At 40.3% G+C, this 22,404-nt stretch overlaps 1 protein-coding gene and 1 long non-coding RNA gene across 2 annotated transcripts in view; one reads left to right on the plus strand and one right to left on the minus strand.

Moving 5' to 3' along the window:
• Window positions 1-295: 295 nt before the first annotated feature.
• LOC310764198 lies at window positions 296-3,204 on the minus strand. The gene is made up of 2 exons (XR_014549054.1): window positions 3,055-3,204; window positions 296-653 (listed from the first exon to the last, which is right to left on the minus strand). It is a non-coding gene; the product is annotated as an uncharacterized lncRNA (long non-coding RNA).
• A 64-nt stretch (window positions 3,205-3,268) lies between these two features.
• The window catches only part of LRIG2 (leucine rich repeats and immunoglobulin like domains 2), a 42,306-nt gene continuing 23,170 nt past the window's right edge, over window positions 3,269-22,404 (plus strand). The window contains exons 1-2 of the mRNA XM_083617343.1: window positions 3,269-3,698; window positions 21,609-21,674. Of these exons, the coding sequence (XP_083473469.1) occupies window positions 3,451-3,698; window positions 21,609-21,674 (314 nt within the window). The 5' untranslated portion in view covers window positions 3,269-3,450. The remainder of the gene's footprint in view (window positions 3,699-21,608; window positions 21,675-22,404) is intronic.

Consider the following 22,404-nt stretch of genomic DNA (forward strand, 5'->3'; position numbering starts at 1 on the left):
AAAACAGGGATGCAGAAAAGGGAGGTATGGGGAAGTCGTTGAAATAAGGTTTAAGAAAAAAAGGTTAAGAAATTATACGTGTTTATATGTTTGTTTGTTAATGTGTTATGTTGTGAATTGTTAGTTTTTGTCTGTTAATGCATGTTGTAAAACCAATAAAAATTTATTATAAAAAAAAGAAAAGAAAACTTATACTACAATAAACTTGTTAGTCTTTATAGTGCCACAGACTCTTTACTTTATCCTGTGACCTATGTATTCTCTGTATTATACTGGATTAAACCAAGGCCAAACATTTATCAGTTGTTCCAAGTTTCTTAGTTCATTTTATCACACTTTATTATTGGAGAAAACTATGTATGTGCCACTGAACACACCATTTACATGACTTTCAACAGCAGGTGTAACCCATCACAGTTTGTATCACACTTTATGTCTGAGGCCAACCCACCATGGGCACTTGGCATCTTTCTCTTTTTCTGATTCAGTGCCAAATAAGTTAAGTTGTCTGATAGTTCTGCCTTTTCAGTTTCTAGGACTAGCTAGCAGTTTCTAGGACACTTCTCCAAGTCATCCTCTCAAACTTCATAGCATTATAAGATGTTGCTGCAGGTTTAATGAACTTCACAGCCAAGATGAAAGGCGTCAGCCATCTGTAAAAAGAAAAGGGAAAGTGTAAGTTGGTTGGAGTCTAATAAAACACACAGAGCACAACCCCTGCTTAGAATCCCATCTCACTTGACACAAGAGGTGGCAACTGAGATGGCCCATAACACTTGGAGCCAGAGGCAGAAAGTATAAATGGCGCCTTCACATTGTGAAAATATTATAATAAGCTAAATAATTGGCAGTTTGATGCCCTTTAGTGGCATCTCAACCTCTGTTGCCTGAGGCAAATAACCTCACCTTGCCTAATGGTAGCACCCATTCTGACTGGCAAGAGTATGGAGAAAATACTGATTTCCCCCCAAGAAGATAACGCCCTAATCAGGTCATTTAACAGCAGCTAGACCAGAAAGGGCTACAGATAGAATTTTCGGATGCTCTGTTATGAGAATAAATGACAGCCTCCTCTGCAGACTCCAGGATGGATTGTGTAGCAGTGGCATCAGAAAGTGATGTGTGTGTGATTTTTTTTGTGGTACAATCCATGGACACTGATACCTGCACTTTGATAGTGGTATTCGGGGGGAGGGGGTTCCTGAAGAAATCGAAAAGGTCCATAGCACTGTTCAGGCCTAATGCAAGCTTGAGCAAGGGGCATAAGGGTTCTACACACCAGCCCTGCTCTCAGCATTCTGTGCTTGCTGGCCTTGCATGCTCCACCCCTCATGTGGAATGGTCTGAAGGGAGATAAGTGCATTTGTTTGGGATCACAGATAACACTGAGATAATGGGAGGGGACAGTTTACACACTGAGGGACACCCTTAATAGAGAACTGTCCTTGGGGAGGGGGTTGAGTTCTACTTTGATGGTGGATTTGAAGAAATCTATGTTAGTGGCGTTGTGGGTTAAACCACAGAGCCTAGGACTTGCCGATCAGAAGGTCGGCGGTTTGAATCCCCACAACAGGGTGAGCTCCCGTTGCTCGGTCCCTGCTCCTGCCAACCTAGCAGTTCAAAAGCACGTCAAAGTGCATGTAGATAAATAGGTACCGCTCTGGCGGGAAGGTAAACGGCGTTTCCGTGCGCTGCTCTGGTTCTTCAGAAGCGGCTTAGTCATGCTGGCCACATGACCCGGAAGCTGTACGCTGGCTCCCTCGGCCAATAAAGCGAGATGAGTGCCACAACCCCAGAGTCATCGACGACTGGACCTAATGGTCAGGGATCCCTTTACCTTTACGTAAGATCAGCAGGATCAATGCCTTAGGCTCACGTTTTTGCACAATGGTGACGCTGGGAAGTGCCAGGTCCCTATTTTTCATGGTTCTGTTCATAGACATGGATATAATGTGGAATTTGATGGGTGGGTGTGTAGGGATTAAATATAAAAAACCCACTGGACTCCTGTATTTATGAGGAGACGGTGAGGGTTGCACAGCTTCAGGGCTGACCACATCCCTTTTATCCCGCAAGCACGGAGCGGGAGGGCTGACGAAGAGCAACGCCTAATCCCCGCAGCCCCGCTCCCATTTACTCGCGAGTAAGGCCCGCTGAAAACAGTGGACTTTACTTCTGGGTAAACACTCAGCAGTGGCCAGAGGACTGGAGAAGATCAGTCTACATCCCAATCCCAAAGAAGGGCAGTGCTAAAGAATGCTCCAACTACTGCACAATTGCACTCATTTCACATGCTAGCAAGGTTATGCTTAAAATTCTACAAGGAAGGCTCAAGCAGTATGTGGACCGAGAACTCCCAGAAGTGCAAGCTGGATTTCGAAGAGGCAGAGGAACCAGAGACCAAATTGCAAACATGCGCTGGATTATGGAGAAAGCTAGAGAGTTCCAGAAAGACATCTACTTCTGCTTCATTGACTATGCAAAAGCCTTTGACTGTGTCGACCACAGCAAACTATGGCAAGTTCTTAAAGAAATGGGAGTGCCTGATCACCTCATCTGTCTCCTGAGAAATCTCTATGTGGGACAAGAAGCTACAGTTAGAACTGGATATGGAACAACGGATTGGTTCAAAATTGGGAAAGGAGTACAACAAGGCTGTATTTTGTCTCCCTGTTTATTTAACTTATATGCAGAATTCATCATGCGAAAGGCTGGGCTGGATGAATCCCTAGCCGGAATTAAGAATGCTGGAATAAATATCAACAACCTCAGATATGCAGATGACACAACCTTGATGGCAGAAAGTGAGGAGGAATTAAAGAACCTTTTATTGAGGGTGAAAGAGGAGAGCGCAAAATATGGTCTGAAGCTCAACATCAAAAAAACGAAGATCATGGCCACTGGTCCCATCACCTCCTGGCAAATAGAAGGGGAAGAAATGGAGGCAGTGAGAGATTTTACTTTCTTGGGCTCCATGATCAGAAAGTGAGGGCTGGCCTTGCACGAAGAGTCGGACACGACTAAACGACTAAACAACAACAACAACAAACACACCTAGGACCGGGCTGCTGAAGGCGCTCGAGTCAACCTTGCCGCCACCGGCGAAGGTGAGCGTAGAGGGCGGAGTTTCACCCCCCGCGGTGCAATTGCCCCGCCCTTTCCTCCGCCGACGCTCAAAGCACCTCCCACGGGCGGCCCGAGGCGCCTCCGCGGCCCCGCCCCTTCTCCTCGGAACGTTCTCCCAAGGTTCGGCGCGCGTGCGCAGAGCTCGGCCAGGCCCAGGCCGGATCCTCCCCTGTGGGCTCAGCTCTGCGCACGGGCAGGCCGAGGGGAGCAGGCAGGGGGCGGGGCGTGCGTGAGGCCGAGCTCGTAGCGGCGAGGCCTGGCTTGGCAGGGCCTTCGCGGGGGCGGGGAAGGGGGGGGGGAGAAAGAGAAAGAGAGGGACGGAGGATGCGGTGGAGCTCCGGGCCTGGCCGGGGGGCGCCGTCAATGGCGCTGTTCCCGCCGGCGGCGCTGCTGCTGCTGCTGCTGCTCCCCCTCCCGCCTCTTTTCCAAGGGGCGTCCGGAGACCCGTGCGCCGCCTCGCCTTGCTCTTGCCGGCGAGGTGTGTTGGACTGCAGCCGCCTCCGCTTGTCCGGCCGGAGCCTGGAGCAGGGCCTGCTCTCGCCTTTGCCCCGCAGCGGTGGCCCCTCCGCGAGGTGAGTCTCCTCTTTTCTGCGTCTCCCTCCTCACGTTCCCCAGCGGGGCTTTTCCACCAGGGGCAGGAGGGTCTCCGCCCCGCAGACACGGCAGGTGCTTCCACCTCCCCCTTCAGTCGTCACGGGCAGAGCGGTATCCTGAGTGGGGGTTTCAGAAGTTGTCCTTTTCAGATCCTAAAGGGCAAATCTCGCCTGCCGTCTCGTTTTTTCACCTTGACGCGGGGCAAAGCTGAGTGGGGGTGGTTGTATGCGTGGATGCTGAAGGATGGGCAGGTAAGAGGATCTTGTGGATCCCCTCGCTTGCAGGTGCCAAGTTCGTGTCTCAAAACAATGGGAACTGCTTATGAGTCTTCTCTCTCGCCCTCCTAACTGGGGATTTGTGTTTGTTCGCCAAATGGTGGGACGCTCACGCGCAACTGGTTTGTGTGAAGGGGTCCGCTTTGGGTTCTGCTGCTGTTGCAACAGCATAGTTCGCCTGCCGGTTTCTGTTGTGTCCTATTATCACTTATTGGAACTTTTTTCAGACAGCGTTACCACTTGGTCTTGATAAAAGTTGGCAGGAGTTGCTACTGATAGTCTGAACCTGGCCTTGGTGAATCTGTGGTATGGTCTGTTAACTTTTGCTGAACACACAAAGAAGACCAAAACACCAGTTGTGGAGTTTTGCTGTACTGGCTAAGTGTCCACAATCAGGGAAATCCGATAGTGTTGTTATTTTAAGGCAAGGGTGGAGAACCTGTGGCCTTCCAGATGTTGATGGACTCCCAACTCTCATCAGCCTAGCCGGCGTGGTCAGTAGTCATGATCAAAACTGAGGTCTGACAAAATCTGGAGTGGACACCAGTTGCTCAGCCCTGTTATCAGATGATGTTTACTTCAAGCCAGGCAGATAGGAGACTGTTTTCAATGTCATTAAGGAGCTTGTGACAGTGTTCCAAGAAGTGCTGAAGTATGTTCACTAGAAGATAAAGGACTAGGTAGTTACTGTGCTATTCCCCCATGAGTGGACCCTTTTATCATGTTACACAGATGTTACACTTGCCTGTCAGTTGTCTCACTGAACAATTTGTACAGATATCACTTACTGGTACTGTATATTAGATATGGGTTATTGTGGAGCAATATATAAAGCTATATAGTATGACTCTTGTTTCCTTTTAAAAATGGTTGTTAAAGTTTCAGCATCAGTTACCATCATTATTTCTCTTATTGTTTCTGTAGTTCTGATTCCAACCTTTTCAAGAGTGTCCCTTTTCTGATTGGCAAATTTGGGGCTGTCTTCATGAAAATAAGTTGCCCCAGTATTCCTTTGCTTAGTGTCTATCCACTCAAATATACATGCTGGTAGTTTTTATGTCAGTGTAGTTGTCATGAAACATGTACACCATGTTGAGCTCATTGAAAGAAACGATGGGATATAAATGTACCAAATAAACCAATTTGACTTCTAGCAACTAATTTTGGTAATTGTAGTAGGCTGCAGGTATTGGAAGTTCTCTGTGAGAAGTTCACAAGACCCCTTGATGGAATCACAGTACTTGGGAGAGGGACAACTGCTAAACTTAGTTGTCTTGCCTGGCTTGGGGAAGATCCTGGGATGTGTCTTTGTGTTATTCAGTCAGACACTGAAGCATCATTGATGGTTAAGGTAACCCTATGCTAAATATTGTTCTGTGTAGTCAGCTAGTGTCTATAAATAGCATACCAAAGGCAAGTGAAAAAGGTAAGGTAGTGCACATTTATGTATTTGTATTTGTATTGTTTTGACATGTAAAAATGGAATCTGTCTGCAATTCATATTGTGAAAGACAGAACTGGGATTTCTTTTTGCAGTGTGGTTGCTGTTTTTGTTCCTGATGAGACTCTTCTAGTCATTGGTCATGAGCCCAGGGCTGTTTCTGACCTCTCATAGTTGGCCTTAATGCCAAGTCGTTTAATTATGAGACTACTTCTTCCTAATAATGGTATTGCTACTGACTGTGGAAGGCAGTTGCTAGTTAGATGATTTTGAATATCTTGGGGATATTACAGTCAAGCCAGAGGAGTGTGATTTATTTTTTTGTCACACGTCTAAATCTGCACAATAAAGCAGAGGATGGCTAAACTTGTCTTGTACACAAGAAAAAGTATTGTGGCACTTAAAATCCAGAACTTGGATCCTATTGACATCAGTATGAAAAACTTGCCATGACTTAGTTAGGTCCTGTTGGAACGAAATGCAGCTAATTTACATAGCAATCTTAACCCTATTTACCTGGGAGTAAGCCCAGTTGAATTCAGTGGGCTTTTGAGTAGATTGCAGCCTTTAATTTAGGGAACAACAGATGTATTCCAGCATAAGATTTTGTAGACATGAGCTCACTTTGTCAAGATTCATGAAGTCTTATCCTCAGTTGGCAGATCATATATACACATGTGGGCACAGAGTGAAAAAATGATAAAAAAAGATAAACAATGGGGTCTGTAACATTTCTGTGCAAATGTATACAGGCTCCTTGCTTAGAAATGTCACAGACCTTTTGCATTTTATGTCCTGTTGGCCCCACAGTTCAGAATTTCCATTAGTTTTGTATGCACGGATGCACGGATTCACAACATGTCTTTCTAAATAAAGGAGCTGTAGCATCATTTATTTATTTTTAATTGATCTTTGGAAGAAATGGGTTGTAAGTGTGTAAGCCCACTGTTTGAAATCTGATTACTTTTCTGCATAGATGTTTATGAAGTGTATGTAATCCTTTAGTGCAGTCTAATCTTAAATCTACCATTTAAAATTCATTTTTTGATACTTTGAATATGATGCCTAATTTATTTATCCAAATTTATAGACCATCACACATAGTGATTTCCAGGGTGTCATGAAATAAACAGCTGTTACACAAATAATGTATGTTAGTTAATAAAGCAGAAGAGCCTGGAAGTACTTAAACACAAAAGTGGGCTCACTACTTTACCTCACATGCCTGGAGAATATGAATGCTTTAGTGGCCGAAACCTGTCAGGGTCTCTGTCTTCTCAGCTTCAAGCAATAGCATATTTGACAGTCAGACCACAACAGAGAAAGCTCTCATATACCTACCTCACTGCCTAGTGCAACAAGCCTACCAACTGCACGGTCCAGGATGAATTGTATGAGAGAAGGAGCTTTACCAGTCTTGCAGTCTGATCCTGTGCATATCGACTTGTAAGTAAATTCCACTGAATTCAGTGGGAAATGTTCCTGTGTAAGAGTTTGGGATTGCAGGCAGAAGTACATGAGATGCTTTCTGCTACTTTGCTTGATTAAGTAAATCTGGTGAACAGCTGCTAGCTGCTCTCTAAGTTTAATTGAAAAAATGTTTTTTGCTTTTAAAGGTTTAGAAAAGTGCTATCATTGCTTGTGGTTCCTCCTCTTAGAAAATGCTCTGCTACTGAGCGTGGGCTTTATTTAATCAAGATAAGAGAGCCACGTCATATGGCATTTAGCTTTCTATATTGTGTAATAAATGTGTGACTTAGTTCTGTTGTGCAAGACTTATACCAAACAGCATATAGATGGTAACACATGGAGCCCTAAAACAAAACATTACAGTGTGAAAATCCTTTGTTCAGGGTTCCAGTCTCTTCATTCCATTCCGCCCCTCCAAACCTCAACAGTTAGTCAGCATCCCATTTTCACTGAGTATGCTGAGTCCTCTAGTGCTTAATCCAAGCTGCAGGAAAATCTTTTATTCATTTTTTCAACTCCTTATATACTGCTTAACACTATAGTTTCTAAGTGGTGTACAAAAGGGATATAGTGGGAATAAAATGGTTTAAAGTTAACTGTAAAATCAGAAACAATTATTTAAAATATCTGCTGTAATTTTAAAAAGTCTTCATCAAGCTCCAAGAGCATACTGATGACACTTTGCTCCAAATCCTGAAGTGATTGCTCCTTATGTCTTCACATGGACATTTAATAGCACCGAGGACAAAATAGTGCCTGGTGGCACCTCATAATACAAATGCCAGGTGGGTCAAGAACATGCCTGCCACATTGCTCTCTGGAACCAGCCTTGCAAGTAAGACCAGAAGCACCTTAAAGCAGTGTTCCTGACACTCATCCTGCAAAATGTATGCACCTAGAATTTTGTTTGATCTAATTTTGAATACATCATTGAACCTTGCTTTTTATTTTTTACATGAATGCTTTATGATTTCTAATCCTTGTTCCCTTTTAAAAACTGTTTAATAGTTACTGTTAAACTAAACATTTTTCTTTTAGTTAATTCTGTTTTTACTTTATCACTTGATAGCCAGAGGATGATCACCATTTTCTTTTGCAAAAGCAGTCAACTTAAAAAAAATAATCAGTAATATTAGCTTAGCATGGTGGTAGAGACAAGAACACGCCCCTCTCCCAAGTTGAGGCAGCTGGTTCATGATGACAAACCTTCACTTGCAGTCAATACCAGCCAAGAGTTGTTGACCCTGTTCATGCTGTACAGCAGCTAATGGAGTCCACAGACTATGGTGATATTAAAAATATTTATAGCCCACCCTTCTACAGAATTGTTAGTGCTCAGGGACCTAACATTTTAAATAACAATGAAATTCAAGAGGCATCCAACATCAGAAAAAAAGGCAAGTGCAGAAGATGCAACCAGTCTTTAAAATAAGATCACATAAGTATCCTGAAGAACTCAGCATGTCAAATGCCTGTTGGACTAATACTAAAACGTCTTGAAGTGGCAAAAAGCAAGGAGAGAGAAGGCCAAACTGGCACCCAAGATAGGGAGTTCCGCAATCTAGGCTCACTTCTGTGATCTAACCAGCTGTGCCTTGTTCACAATCAAAACATGAAGAAGAGCTTCCCTAATGGATCTTAGGGTGGAGGCAAGTTGATATGGGAGGAGACAAACCCTCAGGGATCCTGAGCACATGCTGTTTATGAGTTCAATGATAATCACCAACAGTTTGAATTGTGAATAGGCAACTAGTGCAGCTGTTGTAAAACTGGTATAATATGCTCATGTAGACAAACATCAACTAGTTTTGTTGCTGATACATTCTGGATCAACTGACTTTTCTGTAGGCTCTTCAAAGGAAGTCCCACGTAGAGTGCATTGCAAAAATTAAGTCTAGTTGCAGTTGGTGCACCACCCTAAGCAGGGCTAAAGTGATAGATTCATTCACAATCTGTCAAACTGATAGTTAAATAAAACCTCCAGGTTCAGAGGCATTATATAATTTACAGTATTCAGTGCTGGTGACAAACTATGGGAGAGCATTTTGCTTTTGTGCCCTGGCCATTCCCTGAAATGTATTGCTGGTTTGGATAGGCCTTTGATCTTGCTCGTTGGGGCTGCTTTTCTCTTTCCAAAGTATGTAAGGATATGTTACTTTTTTCTAACCTTTATTTGGTCTGACATGCTATATATAAGATTTCATCTTGCATTATTTCACTCACCATGTTGAAGGCACACCATCAGTTCATCCATTCTTTTCCTCCTTGCCTCTCTGTCTTTTAAATAAACATATTAAATAAATAAATCTCCACTTGAGCTTCCAATCCATGCATTTTAACGTGGTGTCCATGTGGAGAATGGATGATGGTATTGTCTTATGGATTGACTGGTTTAACTGTGATCTGTATCTATAGCCCAGGTGTCTTTCTGGGAAAGGATTCTTCATTAACAAACAATGTCTGAGCATCATATTCCCCACCCCAAAAAAAGCATTTGCAGAGTGTGTCAAGTATTCAATTAAAGCCCATAAATTAGAAGATGTACCCTATGATGAGCTACACACACCTGTCATGTATGATCTAATTGAGATTCCTGCATTGCAGGGGGTTGGACTAGATGACCCTCCCTCAGGGTCCCTTCCAACTCTACAATTCTATGATTCTGTGTATTTGCTAGCTCTCTGGATTGTAGGTATAGTGTTCATTGGATTAATGCAAAGCACTCAAATCCTGAGTCTTGTACAGAAGTTTAGTTGCTTTGAGTTTTCTTATAACTAAAAGTATGGGTGGTTTTTTGTGCTAATGCGGTGTGCTTTCCTGTCTCTCCTCCCCTTGTGTGTGCCTTCAAATCTGCTCTGGAGGGTTGGGGACCGAATCAGGAGGTGAGGGGGAGGAAAGTGGAGATCATTCAGTTGCTCCATAAGGCGTCCTTGTGGTGATGAAGTGTTATTAGGAACATAGGAAGCACCCATATACCAAATCAAACCATAGCTCAGTATTTATGCTGACAGGCAACAGTTCTCCAGGGTTTTAGGCAGAGTATCTCTCATCCCTACCTGGAGATACTAGGGACTGTGCCTAGGGTCTTCTGCATGCCCTTCGAGCCACCTTGAAATAAAATAACTGTTGAACGTCTTTGAGCACAATGATACGTACTTCAAAGTAAACATGTAAGATTTGGAATGCATATGTGTTAATTTCCTCAAATTCACTAAATTGAAGGGGTGGAGATGAGCAAGAACTCACAACCTATAAGCCGTTTGGGATTAAATCAGTTCACACCTTGAAAATAAATAGTTCTTGTATTATAGCCAAGTATTTATCTTAATTAAATTTTAAATGTTCTTAATGCCAGTCCTAGCCAAGACAGTTTATGATTTTACAATTACTTAATGTGAAACAAAGGAAGTTCTCTTCTGTGTCCCCTCCCAATCCCCCCCCCCTTTTAACTCAGTATTTGGTTTCCAACAAAAAGTAGGGGGAAGGGCTAGTATATCTGGGGAGAAAAGCGGAGGAGCTACAACACACTTTCTCTTTTTCTTGCTTGTTACATTATAAAAAATTTAGCTCAAGGCTGCTGAGCCATCTAACTCAGTATTGTCGAGTCTGGTGACGGCTCCCCAGGGTCTCAAACAGGGTCTTTCCCACCTCTGGAGATGCCAGGAATTGAACCAAGGACCTTCTGCATGTAAAGTGTGTCCCCTGTCACTGAGCAACAGCATTTCCCCATTACTATAACGTGCAGTGAATGAAACAAAACAATGATTTATCTCTTTTAAAACTATAAAGTCTGTAATTTAAAAAGTACTTGTTTTGGCAAGGGTATCGTAGCCATTCTTAAGAACATATGAAGAGCCTGCTGGAGCAGGCCAGTGGCCCATCTCGTCCAGCATCCTGTTCTCTCTAGTAGCCATTGATTGCCTTTAGACTCATTAATTTGTTTAATTCTCTTTCAAAGTTGGTGGCCGTCACTGTGCACTGTGTGAAGAGTTATTTTGTCAGTCCTGACTTCTCCGATGTTCAGCTTCATTGGATGTTCATGAGTTTTAGCATTATGGGAGAGTGAGAAAAGCTTTTCCTCTATCAACTTTCTCCATGCCATGCATAATTTTCTGCACTTCTATCACTTACTCACCTTTTATCTAAACTTAAAAGGCTACAAATTTGACATCCTTTCCTCATAGGGGAGTTTCTCCATTCCCTTGACCATCCAACTCCACTCTTTGCAATACCTTTTTGTTTTAAGAACTGAACAACTTAGTATCATTAGCATCTTGGCCATCTCGCTGCTCACCTCTTAACCCCAGATGGTTTATGAACAAGTTAAAAAGCACAGGTCCCAGTATTGATCCTTAAGGGATTCCACTGTCTACCTCCCTCCATCAGGAACGTTGTCCATTAATTCCTGCTCTTTGCTTCCTGTTGAGCTCCTCTTGGGGAATAGGAACTACTTATTTATTATTTCATGATTGCCAAAGAATTTATGCTGGAGGAGACTCTTGAGAGTCCCATGGACTGCAAGAAGATGAAACCTATCCATTCTTAAGGAAATCACCTCTGAGTGCTCACTGGAAGGACAGATCATGAAGCTGAGGCTCCAATACTTTGGCCACCTCATGAGAAGAGAAGACTCCCTGGAAAAAACCCTGATGTTGGGAAAGATTGAGGGCACAAGGAGAAGGGGACGACAGAGGACGAGATGGTTGGATAGTGTCTTCGAAGCTACAAACATGAGTCCGACCAAACTGCGGGAGGCAGTGGAAGACAGCAGTGCCTGGCATGCTCTGGTCCATGGGGTCACGAAGAGTCGGACACAACTAAACGACTAAACAACAACAACAACAAACTTACTTGGGGGTCTGTTGAAAGCTTTTTTTAAAGTCCACATACATAATATCAAGTAGATCACTTCTTCCTATTATGCTTGTTGATACTGTAAAAGAACTCTCATAGGTTAGTGAGACAGGGCTTACCCTTGTGGAAGCCATGCTGGCTGTGCTTCAGCAAGGCTTATTCTTCTGTATATTTGGTGATTTTGTCTTTAACGGTGCATTTTGTCAGATGTTAAGCTGTGTGGCCTGTAATTTTTCAGGAAAGCTCCCCCCCGCCCCGATTCCTTTTTTAAAAAATGGTGTTACATTGGCTGTTTCCGGTCCCTGGGTATGGAGGCTGAACTGAGGAAGGGTTGTTTTCCACGTGGCGTATTGAATCATGTGAGAACCTTGCTTTCATTCTAAAGTGGTACAAATAGACCAGAGTTACATTTTGGTTCCTTAACACTTCATGATAATTCAGAAAATAAGTGTAGTTCCTGATGGAATTCAAGTGAAACAGTAGGCTTTATTAAACAAGACACTCCTGCTTTAACTCTACAAAGCAGACTGGGTAGACCAGTCCCAGTACTGAAATTATCTTATTTGTGTTGTAACTGCCTATCAACACAATCATCAGTATACAATTGTGGTATATTCACAAACAGTTCTCTGACACTGACATGGGTTTCTATCATCATTCTCTATGAAGCTGAAAAACTATTTTGCATCAACTACTAGACATTTGATCATTCAGAACCATCCGCACTGCCAAAATGTGAGAATTTTCATGTAAATTGTAACTTTAAAAGTTAATCCTTTTTTTCCCTCACTCAAAACATGCTAGCTAGGAAATGCTCTGCCTGTGGTACCTGTGAAGTTGAGCTTAATATTACTTAAGTGCACTAATAATGTTCCAACATTTATTACATTTAACAAGCCTTTCAAGTCTCTTCCAGGTTACATGTAAGCCTTTGCCAAGAAAAATGGTTTCCTCATCAAGAATAAGTGAGGTGTTTCGTTAGGAAAACAAAAGAAAATCTTTCCTTGACATTTGTAATGAGAGCAGATTTTTAGCTTTTCCAAAAAAAAAAAAAAAAAAACCTTATGTCCAAGCAGGCAAAGGATTGTGTATACAGACCAGCTTAGCAGCAAATACAGTGAGAAGGTGGAGTTCTCATGTTATGCAATCTTCGAAGTGCTGTAAATAACAGCATGGGTACATTCATTGTGATTGTGGAGCATTTTGACAAATAGCAAGTTAATAGTGTGTAAAATTATTACTTTTCACTTGAATTGGTCTATAATAGGTTTTCAAAGACAAAAATCAGTTGCCAGATGTCATACTTTATTGTGATGTGGGGCACGAGGGCTTTGTTTGCCCTTGGCACATCTGCCCATTAGTTCATAACTTGCAGAACAGAACCTCAGGGGATTTTGTTGGCAGTTTCTGTTGGCATAGTGGTGAAAGATACCATAGGCTGTTTTTCTAGGGCTGAATTATGAATCATTCATGGCAAAGGAAAATAGCAAGTTGGATACCCCCATGGGGGTAGCTTTGTGCTAATAGCTGATGCAGTCGAACAGGCTCTGTGGTGGGGTATTCAATATAATCAAAGTGATTACTATTTTCTCTTCCATTTCTAACCAATCTGTCACCCTTTAGAGTGTTGCTTACAAGTGCCAAGTGAAGCCTTGCAGTGTCAAAATAAAAATGTGCTCAGTATAGAACAAATGTCTAGAAATGTTTAACATAGCGAACCTCTAAAACTTCATAGGAATAATAATTTAAAAAATATTAATGGTAATTGAGTGGTGCTAGATGCATGGGTGGTAGTGATTCTGAGGAGTTTTCCATAAAGCATACATGGCTGGCTGCATTTCTGCAGTCATATGCATATTCCTAGGTGGATGAAAATGATACCACTCCAAGTTCCAAGGCTGCCACTCATCCCTTTCACAAGCCCAAGAAAGCACAGCTAGCCAGAGGAAGAATTTTATGCAAGCATCTTCTAAATGATATGGGCATGATAATGAATGCTGTGTAGCAGACTTTCTCAACCTGTACATAGTGCAAACTGCTGCTTAATAATATTATCCGAAAGTTCTACCCTATTTGCAGTTAACTAATAACTATAGCAACTGCTCACTTGGAGCAGTATTATTAGAAAGTCATTTCTGTTGACTCTGGAAATGATGATCTAATACCATACATTAAGCCGGACACTTTGCTGACACTGACTTAATGTTAGAAACCTATGGTGTCAGTTTGACCTTCTTGAAAGAGGAGACTTTTGACATCAGGCAGCTGTACCATTAATCTGGGTCTAGAAGCTGCAGACAGAAGGAAATTGGCAATACAGTTTGAATTTCTGTGCAGCTAAGACAATCCCTGATCCCTTTTTGCCCTGGTATAGGTTGTGGTTTTTGGATGGGCACTGATTAAGCATGAAAGGTTGCTAAAACCTTTTTCTTTTTACCATAAGTGATGATGGTGGGACAAAGATGTGATTAGCTTCTGTGAGGGTGCCTCAAGTCTGCTGGAGTCTGTTCTAGGTCTTAATGTTGCGAAGCTGTGTCTATAAAGTCACTGTGAGTATTTGTGTGAGTCTCTTATTTGCTGCTTCCCTCTGAAACATCTGCATTTTCACTAACATCACTTCTGGCACCAAGGAGCTGATGTTCTTCCCTCATTCATTGCCTCAGGGACCCATTCTAGTGTGAACAAGTCCCTAGTCAGCAATGTTCTTTTTTCCTACTGTGAAGCATGAGCCTGAAGGAAGGTACAGTTTCTCTGGCAATTTCATACTGTGGAAGAAATACAAAAATAAAGGCCCCACTTGCAGTTTACAAATATAGCACAGTTACAGATTGCAGCACAGTTTTGTAGATGTCTTTGCCAAAGTCTGTAATAGCACCATTAATGTGTAATTGGTGTTCTAAGTGTTCCAAGCTAATATTTGAAGAGTAATGGGTTTTTTTTTAAAAAAAACAACCCTGCTGCCCTTGTTTTGATTGCTGAGGAAGGAAAGATCATCTACACTTCTCTGCTACTTTGTAAAATTCAGACCTAACTGCTTCAAAAACGTGCTGTGATTCTTCATACCTTCCTTGAATTATTTACAGCTTCATGGTACCGAACAGCTACATTAACAGCACCTCTGACTACATGATACTGGTATTTTAATAATTCATTGCTTACTACAGCTGAATCCCTGTAGACCAGAATATGTAGATGCTTGGTTTATAACAGCAGTAAAAGACAAACCGCTTTCCCTGCTGAGACCAGCGTTAGTGTATTTTTCCTGTTGATAGTCTCATAGTATGTATAGTATTGAAAAACTGAAGAGAAGACAGTTTTAACGGGCTTTATCCATAAAATTTCATGCTAGTATCCTATCTTCTTCTTCCCCCCTCCAGCCTCTTGTTTATTTCAGGAGTCCCTCCTGAACAATGTTTGATAGGAGGGTATTGGATGATTCTCATCCCAGCAGCAACCCATCCCATATTGTCCATGAGAGCCCTCTATTCTCTACCTCCTACAGAGGCTTTTTAGAAGACAAATGAGAGAACGGGAAAGTTTACTGATGTGAATTTCCTTATGTTTACTTACCTTAGGATTCAGGCTCTATATTGGAATGCTAGACATTAGAATCCAGCTAGGCTGGATCTAAGCATTTCCAGAACCTTAAAGATACTATATTACCTTTTTGTCTGTAAAGCAGGGTAGATAAAAATCAATCATTAAAAAAATTCAGATTTTTAAAATTGGAATTTTTAAAAATTGGATTTTTAAAATAAAATGCTTTTGGAGGAAAAATCTTTATAAAGATATTTTTCTATTTAAGTTACATTATAGTCCAAAGGCTATTCATCAGGAAATAAGGATTAGTTTTAAGTTTTTCATGTGTGCTAAAACTCAGTCTCTTAAAAAAAAAATTGTTTGATCACATCAGTTAACGAACATGGATACATATGCTATACTGTTATTGTTTTAGTTAAATAAATTGTTATTAAGGAAATTATTATTTTTCTCCTTCCAATAAACTACAGCATAAAAGTTGTCCAAATATAAGCAGTTAACCTATTAAACCTCACAATAATTTCATAATTATCTGTCTATGTATTTCTAATAGTATAACCAAATCAGTAATTTTTGATATAACTATAAAAACTTCTCTGAAAATTTATTATTCCAAAAATGAAACCTTTCTGTGTTTGTAAATATTAAGATGATACCAGGAAGAATAAGTATTTCTGTAAAAAAAATGATTTAAATCAAGTCTTACTGACTAGTGATTAAAATCGTGATTAAAATTGATTGGATTTAAATCAAATCCACCCTGGTGTAAAGTACTTTAATGACTTAAAAAACCTGACACGAGCAATTTTCCATTTCCATTATACAGTAACAAAAATTGTTTCACTTCTGTGGTTTGTTTTCTATACAGTAAAACTTTGTGACAGGGGAAGGCTTTCTCTTTAGAGATTTCTTAATTGCCTTTTGTTTGTTTGTTTTGCAACTCTCCGTGAAATCCCTATTGTAGACAAGCGTAACTAGATTTTATTAAGGCAGCTGTACCCTCCTATACAGGTTTAAGTTAAGCTTATTTTAGCAAAGAGATATCTGCTTGATCTTGTAGTCAGCCCTTCAAAGTCCACCAGCTAATGTCCTTGCCAAAGCAAAAACAGAAACCTACAAGATAAACAACCAGCCGTGTAGCGATGAATCTGACTTATTTGCCACATTCATGTCATAAAATTATAACTGGTTGTGACCTAATGACAAAATAGATTGCGTGATTAAGGACACTAGAACAGCCTGCTGGATCAGAAAAATGGCCCATCTGGCATCCTAGTCTCAGAGTGGCCAACCGGATGCCCCAAAGTAACAACTCTCTCCTCACTTGCAATTCCCAGCACCTGGCATTCAGAAGCACTCTGCCTCTAACAGTAGAGGTAGATCAGATTCAGCTAGGTAGCCGTGTTGGTCTGACACAGTCGAAACAAATACAAAAATTGTCCAGTAGCACCTTAGAGACCACCTAAGTTTGTATAAGCTTTCCTGTGCATGCACACTTCTTCAGATACCTTCTTCAGATACCCAGTAGAGGTAAAACAGTTAAGCAGCAAAACTCGACTCAGCTTTTTGTTTCCATTTAAGGTTATTACGAATTTCTTACTTGCCCTAGCATGACTTTTGTATGCTCTGACATGTTTGGAAAGGGGAGGGGGAAAATCTTCTGCTTGAATATGATTATCACTTTGTTCCTAACCAGTTATTGATTGCTTCATATAACAAGGTGCAGTTATTTTTGCCTAATATGCATGTTGCTTTTGCAACACAAGCAGCAGAGCTGCCTTTGGAAAACCTGTTTGTTGCTACTTCAGTCTGTTTAAAACATTACTAGCTAAATATTGCAACGGCATGATGGTGTGGCAGGTTACTGGATTACAGTATAATTCAAAATATGAAGCTGGTCATTGCAACATTTGGTAGAAAGAATAACAGGGTAAATTATTTTGAGGAAATGTTCCTCATGTTTCATTACTAACCTGATAGTGGTGTGTGAATTGGCTCCTAATTGTCCACTGAGTTGCTTTGTAGTAAAAGGATGTATCAGACTAACTAAGCCATATTTAAGAGTAGTGTGAACTTATGACTCATGACTAATTTAAGTCCATTATTTCAATTGGTCTACTCCAAGTATGACATAATTTGACATAACTCAAAGGTTGAAAGTTCAAAGCAGCAAATTTGTATCCTCTTGAGTCTGCTCAAACCAGATTTTTTTTTAAAAAAAACCACAATTAATGAGAATTTATTTTTGATCTTCTGTCTCCTGTTTTGGTGTAGCACCTCCATTATAGCAATAATAATATTGCATCTTAAAAAGAGAGGTGCTATAAAATGTAAGTAGCAGGTTCTGTTATTAGCTAGGGGACAAAGCTTTTAGAAAAATCAGGGGAGAAATAGCTACTATTTCATCGATAGATAGGTATGGCTGACTAGCTGGGCTGGAACTTTCTGTTTTAATGGAGATATTGTTCAAACATGCCAGCATCTGTCAACAGTTCGGTCATTCTGACAAGATAAACTGCTTGCCATCTTTGTTATCTGGACTGTTTCATAAACTTGCTCTAGGTGCCAACCCTGCTCTCTCACATACTGTGCTTGAGCTGTCAGCACAAGCAACCTGGGTCTCATCTCCTTTCTGGAAGAGAGCCAAAATGCATTAACAAGGTAAAAATAGAAGTCTGCTTTGATTATTGTATGTTTGTAGTTGTTTTAGGAGTGCCAGTTTTAGGCCCAAGGTCTCACTCTTAAGAATCAGCAGGGAAATTGTTCTTGCAATAAGAAACAGCAACCTAGTGCCCCTTTGAAAGTTCAGGTTAGAACCTTCCATAAAATGCATACAATCATGCTGATGTTGACGGAATAAGTTTCTTTTTTATTCAACTTTCAGAGCATTATTACTATTATTATTAATTTCAGTTCTATACTGCTTTATATTTTAAAGAACAAAATCTCGAGTGGTTTGCAACACATTAAAACATCAAATAAAACATTAATGAAGAAAGTAAAATATAAAATTACATTCAGAGCAACATATTAGCAGGAAATGAAAATATTATCTAAACAGCAAAGTTAACACACACAAAAAACACATTTCAAAAGAAAACATTACTTAAAGGAAGCCAGTTAGAAAATGCACATTTAAAACAACATAATTAACAAGAGAATAAAATATTATCATAACCATTGAGCATATCTGCTGCTGTTACTGCTAAACCTGCCATGGCAGGTGGCAGCTGAGGCTTAATGACTTGGGTCTGCACCAAGATGGTATCTGTCCACTTCAGCAGTCTCAACTTTTGTAGCTGGAGTCAGTCAGGGTCTTGCCTTCCTAGGCCAGGTGGGAAAAGGCCTACAAGGCAGGGAGCAGGTCTCCTAGGACTCACAGCCAATAGGTTTCCCAAATACAGTATATTATCACAGGGATAGTTAACATGGTGTCCACCACACATTTACTGGACTTCAGTTCCCATAGTCCCTGACCATTGGCCATACTAGCAGGGGCACCACCTTGGCTATATATGTATTTACCATAATATTCCATGTTACAGTTCTGTCTTTTGTGAATATTGTAAATTCCAGGCAAATCTTGTAAATGTTCAAAAACTTACATGCATCTACCTAATCATGACACTCAGCATTTATAACGTAAATTGAATAAAACATTAACAATTTTTAACAGTTAAAAATTCATCTTGGCGTGGTTGGCATTCATGTGCAAATGTAAACATTCACCGGATTTTTAGACACTTGCTGTAACACTCAAATAATATTGGCTACATAAGATTTAGTAGAAAGGTGTGCATGTTTTCTGAAAGCTTTCAGTTAGGTTATAAACCTTGCTTTAATGAAGTCACCATGTCAGTGTTGAATATTTTGACTGGATATGTATGGTGCCCCACCTGTCAACTCTGGTATGGTTTGGATGTTTAAGTTCCTCTTGATTTCTTAACAAATGATTCCTTGCATAAAGCTTTACCTACCTCAAAATGGTTTGCCAGAGTGGTGGTGGGATATATATAGAAGGGAGAATTCCCTGGATTCTAAGATCCAGTTTGGGGGCAAGTATGTTTTGGTGAAAGAACCCCAGGAGAGATTTAAAATCATAAAATACGCAGCAAAATAAAGTGTGGAAATATAGGCTGTTTCACCTTTAAAACATGCCCTTCCAAATTCCTTCCAAAGTTTCCCACTTCCCCTAGCACAGAAAAAGACCACACGTTTGGTAAGTTCATGTGTTTCTTAGACTTAAGCATGTTGTTTGTATGAGGCTGGTAATCCTACAAAAATTATGTCTCATAGGAAAAGTACACGTCAGAAATAATTTATGTATCTGATATAATCTTTTGACATGTGGTGTGATATAAAACAAATGGCCAGCCATACGAAGTATCAGAGTACAGGCCCACAAGAACTTTATCGTGTAAGGAACTGCATGTTTAAATTGATTCTGGCATTGGGTTATTTTAATTTATATTGTATTAATTAAATAAAAATAGTCTAGTGTGCCTTCAACAGTTTCTGCCCACAAATATTTAAATAATCAGTTGAGACTATTGTTCATAGTAAGTAACTTGAAGATGCAGCTTACTACTTTTGATACACAGTATCAGTCAGTTTGTCAATTCCTGCTATTTCCTGAACTTTGATTAGTCACTTTCTATTGTTGAGCCCATTCACCTCTTGTTAAAGCAATACATTCTGGAGTAATATCATAATTATAAGTAGTATTTCTGATTTATCTCAGGTTCTTCTTTAACCAGGTCTTTGACAGATTGATATTCTACAGCCTTTTAAATGTGTTTGTGGGAGGGGTTCTTATTTTGTTGTTGTTTTTAACTATTTATTTGTGCCTTTGCATTGTACGTATTTTTATCTTGTGAACTGCTCTGTGATTTTCTAATGACAGCTCTATCAAATATGTTTCTCTACTTAAAAATTTCTACCTGTGTTCACTTCAGTTATACTGTAATAGTATTTTATTTTATTGCTTCTTTCATAGAAGCTGATATTGAAAAACGTGAGAGATATATCCCTATAGTCAAATCTGAAATATTTTGTTGTAAATCCTGATTCTACTGTAAGTCAGGTGACTTATTTTGCAAGTCAGGTGACTTATTTTTAAAAACATTATATATAACTGAGACTATATTCTTTACATTCCTCCCACACTTACGTCTTGCAGTATGTTAAAAGGTCTTAGTTAACTCAGAATTTCCAGTATGTTGACTGCTTAATAGTATTTAATAATATAATATTGCTAATTTAAACCTTTTCTAAGTAATACATGTGTTATCTTGGCAAATCTTGACAAATTAGGCTTTTTCTCAATAGGTTCGTTTAATTATTCCCCCAAGCAAAAGTTGATATATTTTGGCTTATTTTGTATTTATCTCAACACTTTAGCAGTTGATTTGGAGCTGGCATTTGTCTCAGATACATTTTACATTTAATTTCTTCAATCCATTTTAAAGCTGACATAGGGAGTGCAATAGATGCTTGTTCAAACTAATAGCAAGCATTGGTTTTGTATTCAGTAATTGGTAATTTATCCACGTGGCACCTGTCCAATTGGGATATCACAAGCAATCTGTGTTCGTTTCTAGAACATCTAGAACATCTAAAACATACTAGGGGAAAACCATGTTCTATCTAAGCAGTCTATTCAGTCAGTTGTATAAAAGAACTAAGAGTGCCATGATCCATGTTATCAATGTAGATTAGTTTGCCCAATTTGATATCTTTTAACCAAACTATCATACTTTTAGTCAGAATATTTAAAGCACATTCTGGGCCCTGTCCCCCTTTTAATGAGCATTTCCAGTGTATTAGGACTTTGCACTACTAGCTTGAAGTACAGATTGGCATGTGGTAGTTGCTCAGGACTAGATAACTTGGATGAATTTTTGAATGAATGAATTAAAAGCTGCAGATGTGAGACTAGAAGATTCTCTGTCTCTTTGATGTAACGTTAGATTGTATGTAATCAGTTTGCAAATACAGTGGTATCTCGGGTTACAGACGCTTCAGGTTACAGACTCCGCTAACCCAGAAATAATACCTCGGGTTAAGAACTTTGCTTCAGAATGAGAAGAGAAATCGTGCGGTGGCGGCGCAGCGGCAGTGGCAGGCCCTATTAGCTAAAGTAGTACCTCAGGTTAAGAACAGTTTCAGGTTAAGAATGGACCTCCGGAACGAATTAAGTTCTTAACCCGAGTTACCACTGTACCTCTACCATCATTGAAGTTTTATAAATTTAGTTTTATACTGTCTGAACTATTCATAATCTTGCAATTTTCTTTTTCTATCCTCAGAGATTTGAGTTATTTATTATCTTCTAACTGGAGCATTGATTCATCGGGTCAAACACTACAAGAAGTGTAAGTTCTTCTATATTGTAATACACCATGGGTTTGTTTTGGTGGTAGGCATAGTAATGTAATTTCCGTCAGCAAACAGCTGAGCTGCCGTAATATTTCAGGGGGACAGAACAGGCAGAGGTTTAGGAAAGGAGAAATAGAAAAAAAATCTGCTAAGCAGAGAGGGATGGCCAGCCTGGTGCCCTCAGTTGTTGCTAGACTCCCAAGTCCCATCAGCCCCAACCAGTAGGTCCAGTGGTCAGTGCCGATGAGAGTTGTAATCCTGACAATATTTTGAGGGCACCAGTTGCCTGTCTTTTTGACAGTAAGGTTGGCTCAGGGAACAGTCCCAGGAAGGAAAGCTGATTAGAAGATGCAAGTATGGCAGGTACTATAGGTGGTTGTCATTTGAATACTGATATTAATCGACCAGCATAATCTTTGGCTGCATCCCTCTAGTAATTATAAATGCTTTAGATTGAAGGTGAATAGTGTTGATTTCGACACAACATTACATATATTTTTTCATAAGCAAGTTCCATTGTCTTCAGTGGGTTTACTTCCAGGTCAGCATATGTAGATTTGTAGCTTTGGAGTGCTGTGGTGAATTTTTTAAATCTTTAATCCTAAATGTTGTGACTTGCTTCTGTGACCTTGGCAGACTACAGTTAGTTGGGAGTGTGCGCTTTTTGTTGGACTTCCATTGCTTAATTTCTGATTATTAAGATAGAAATAGTAGTGCTGTGTTGTT

The sequence above is a fragment of the Podarcis filfolensis genome (genome assembly GCF_964270895.1).
Source record: "Podarcis filfolensis genome assembly, chromosome: 6".
In the NCBI taxonomy this organism is placed as follows: Eukaryota; Metazoa; Chordata; class Lepidosauria; order Squamata; family Lacertidae; genus Podarcis; species Podarcis filfolensis.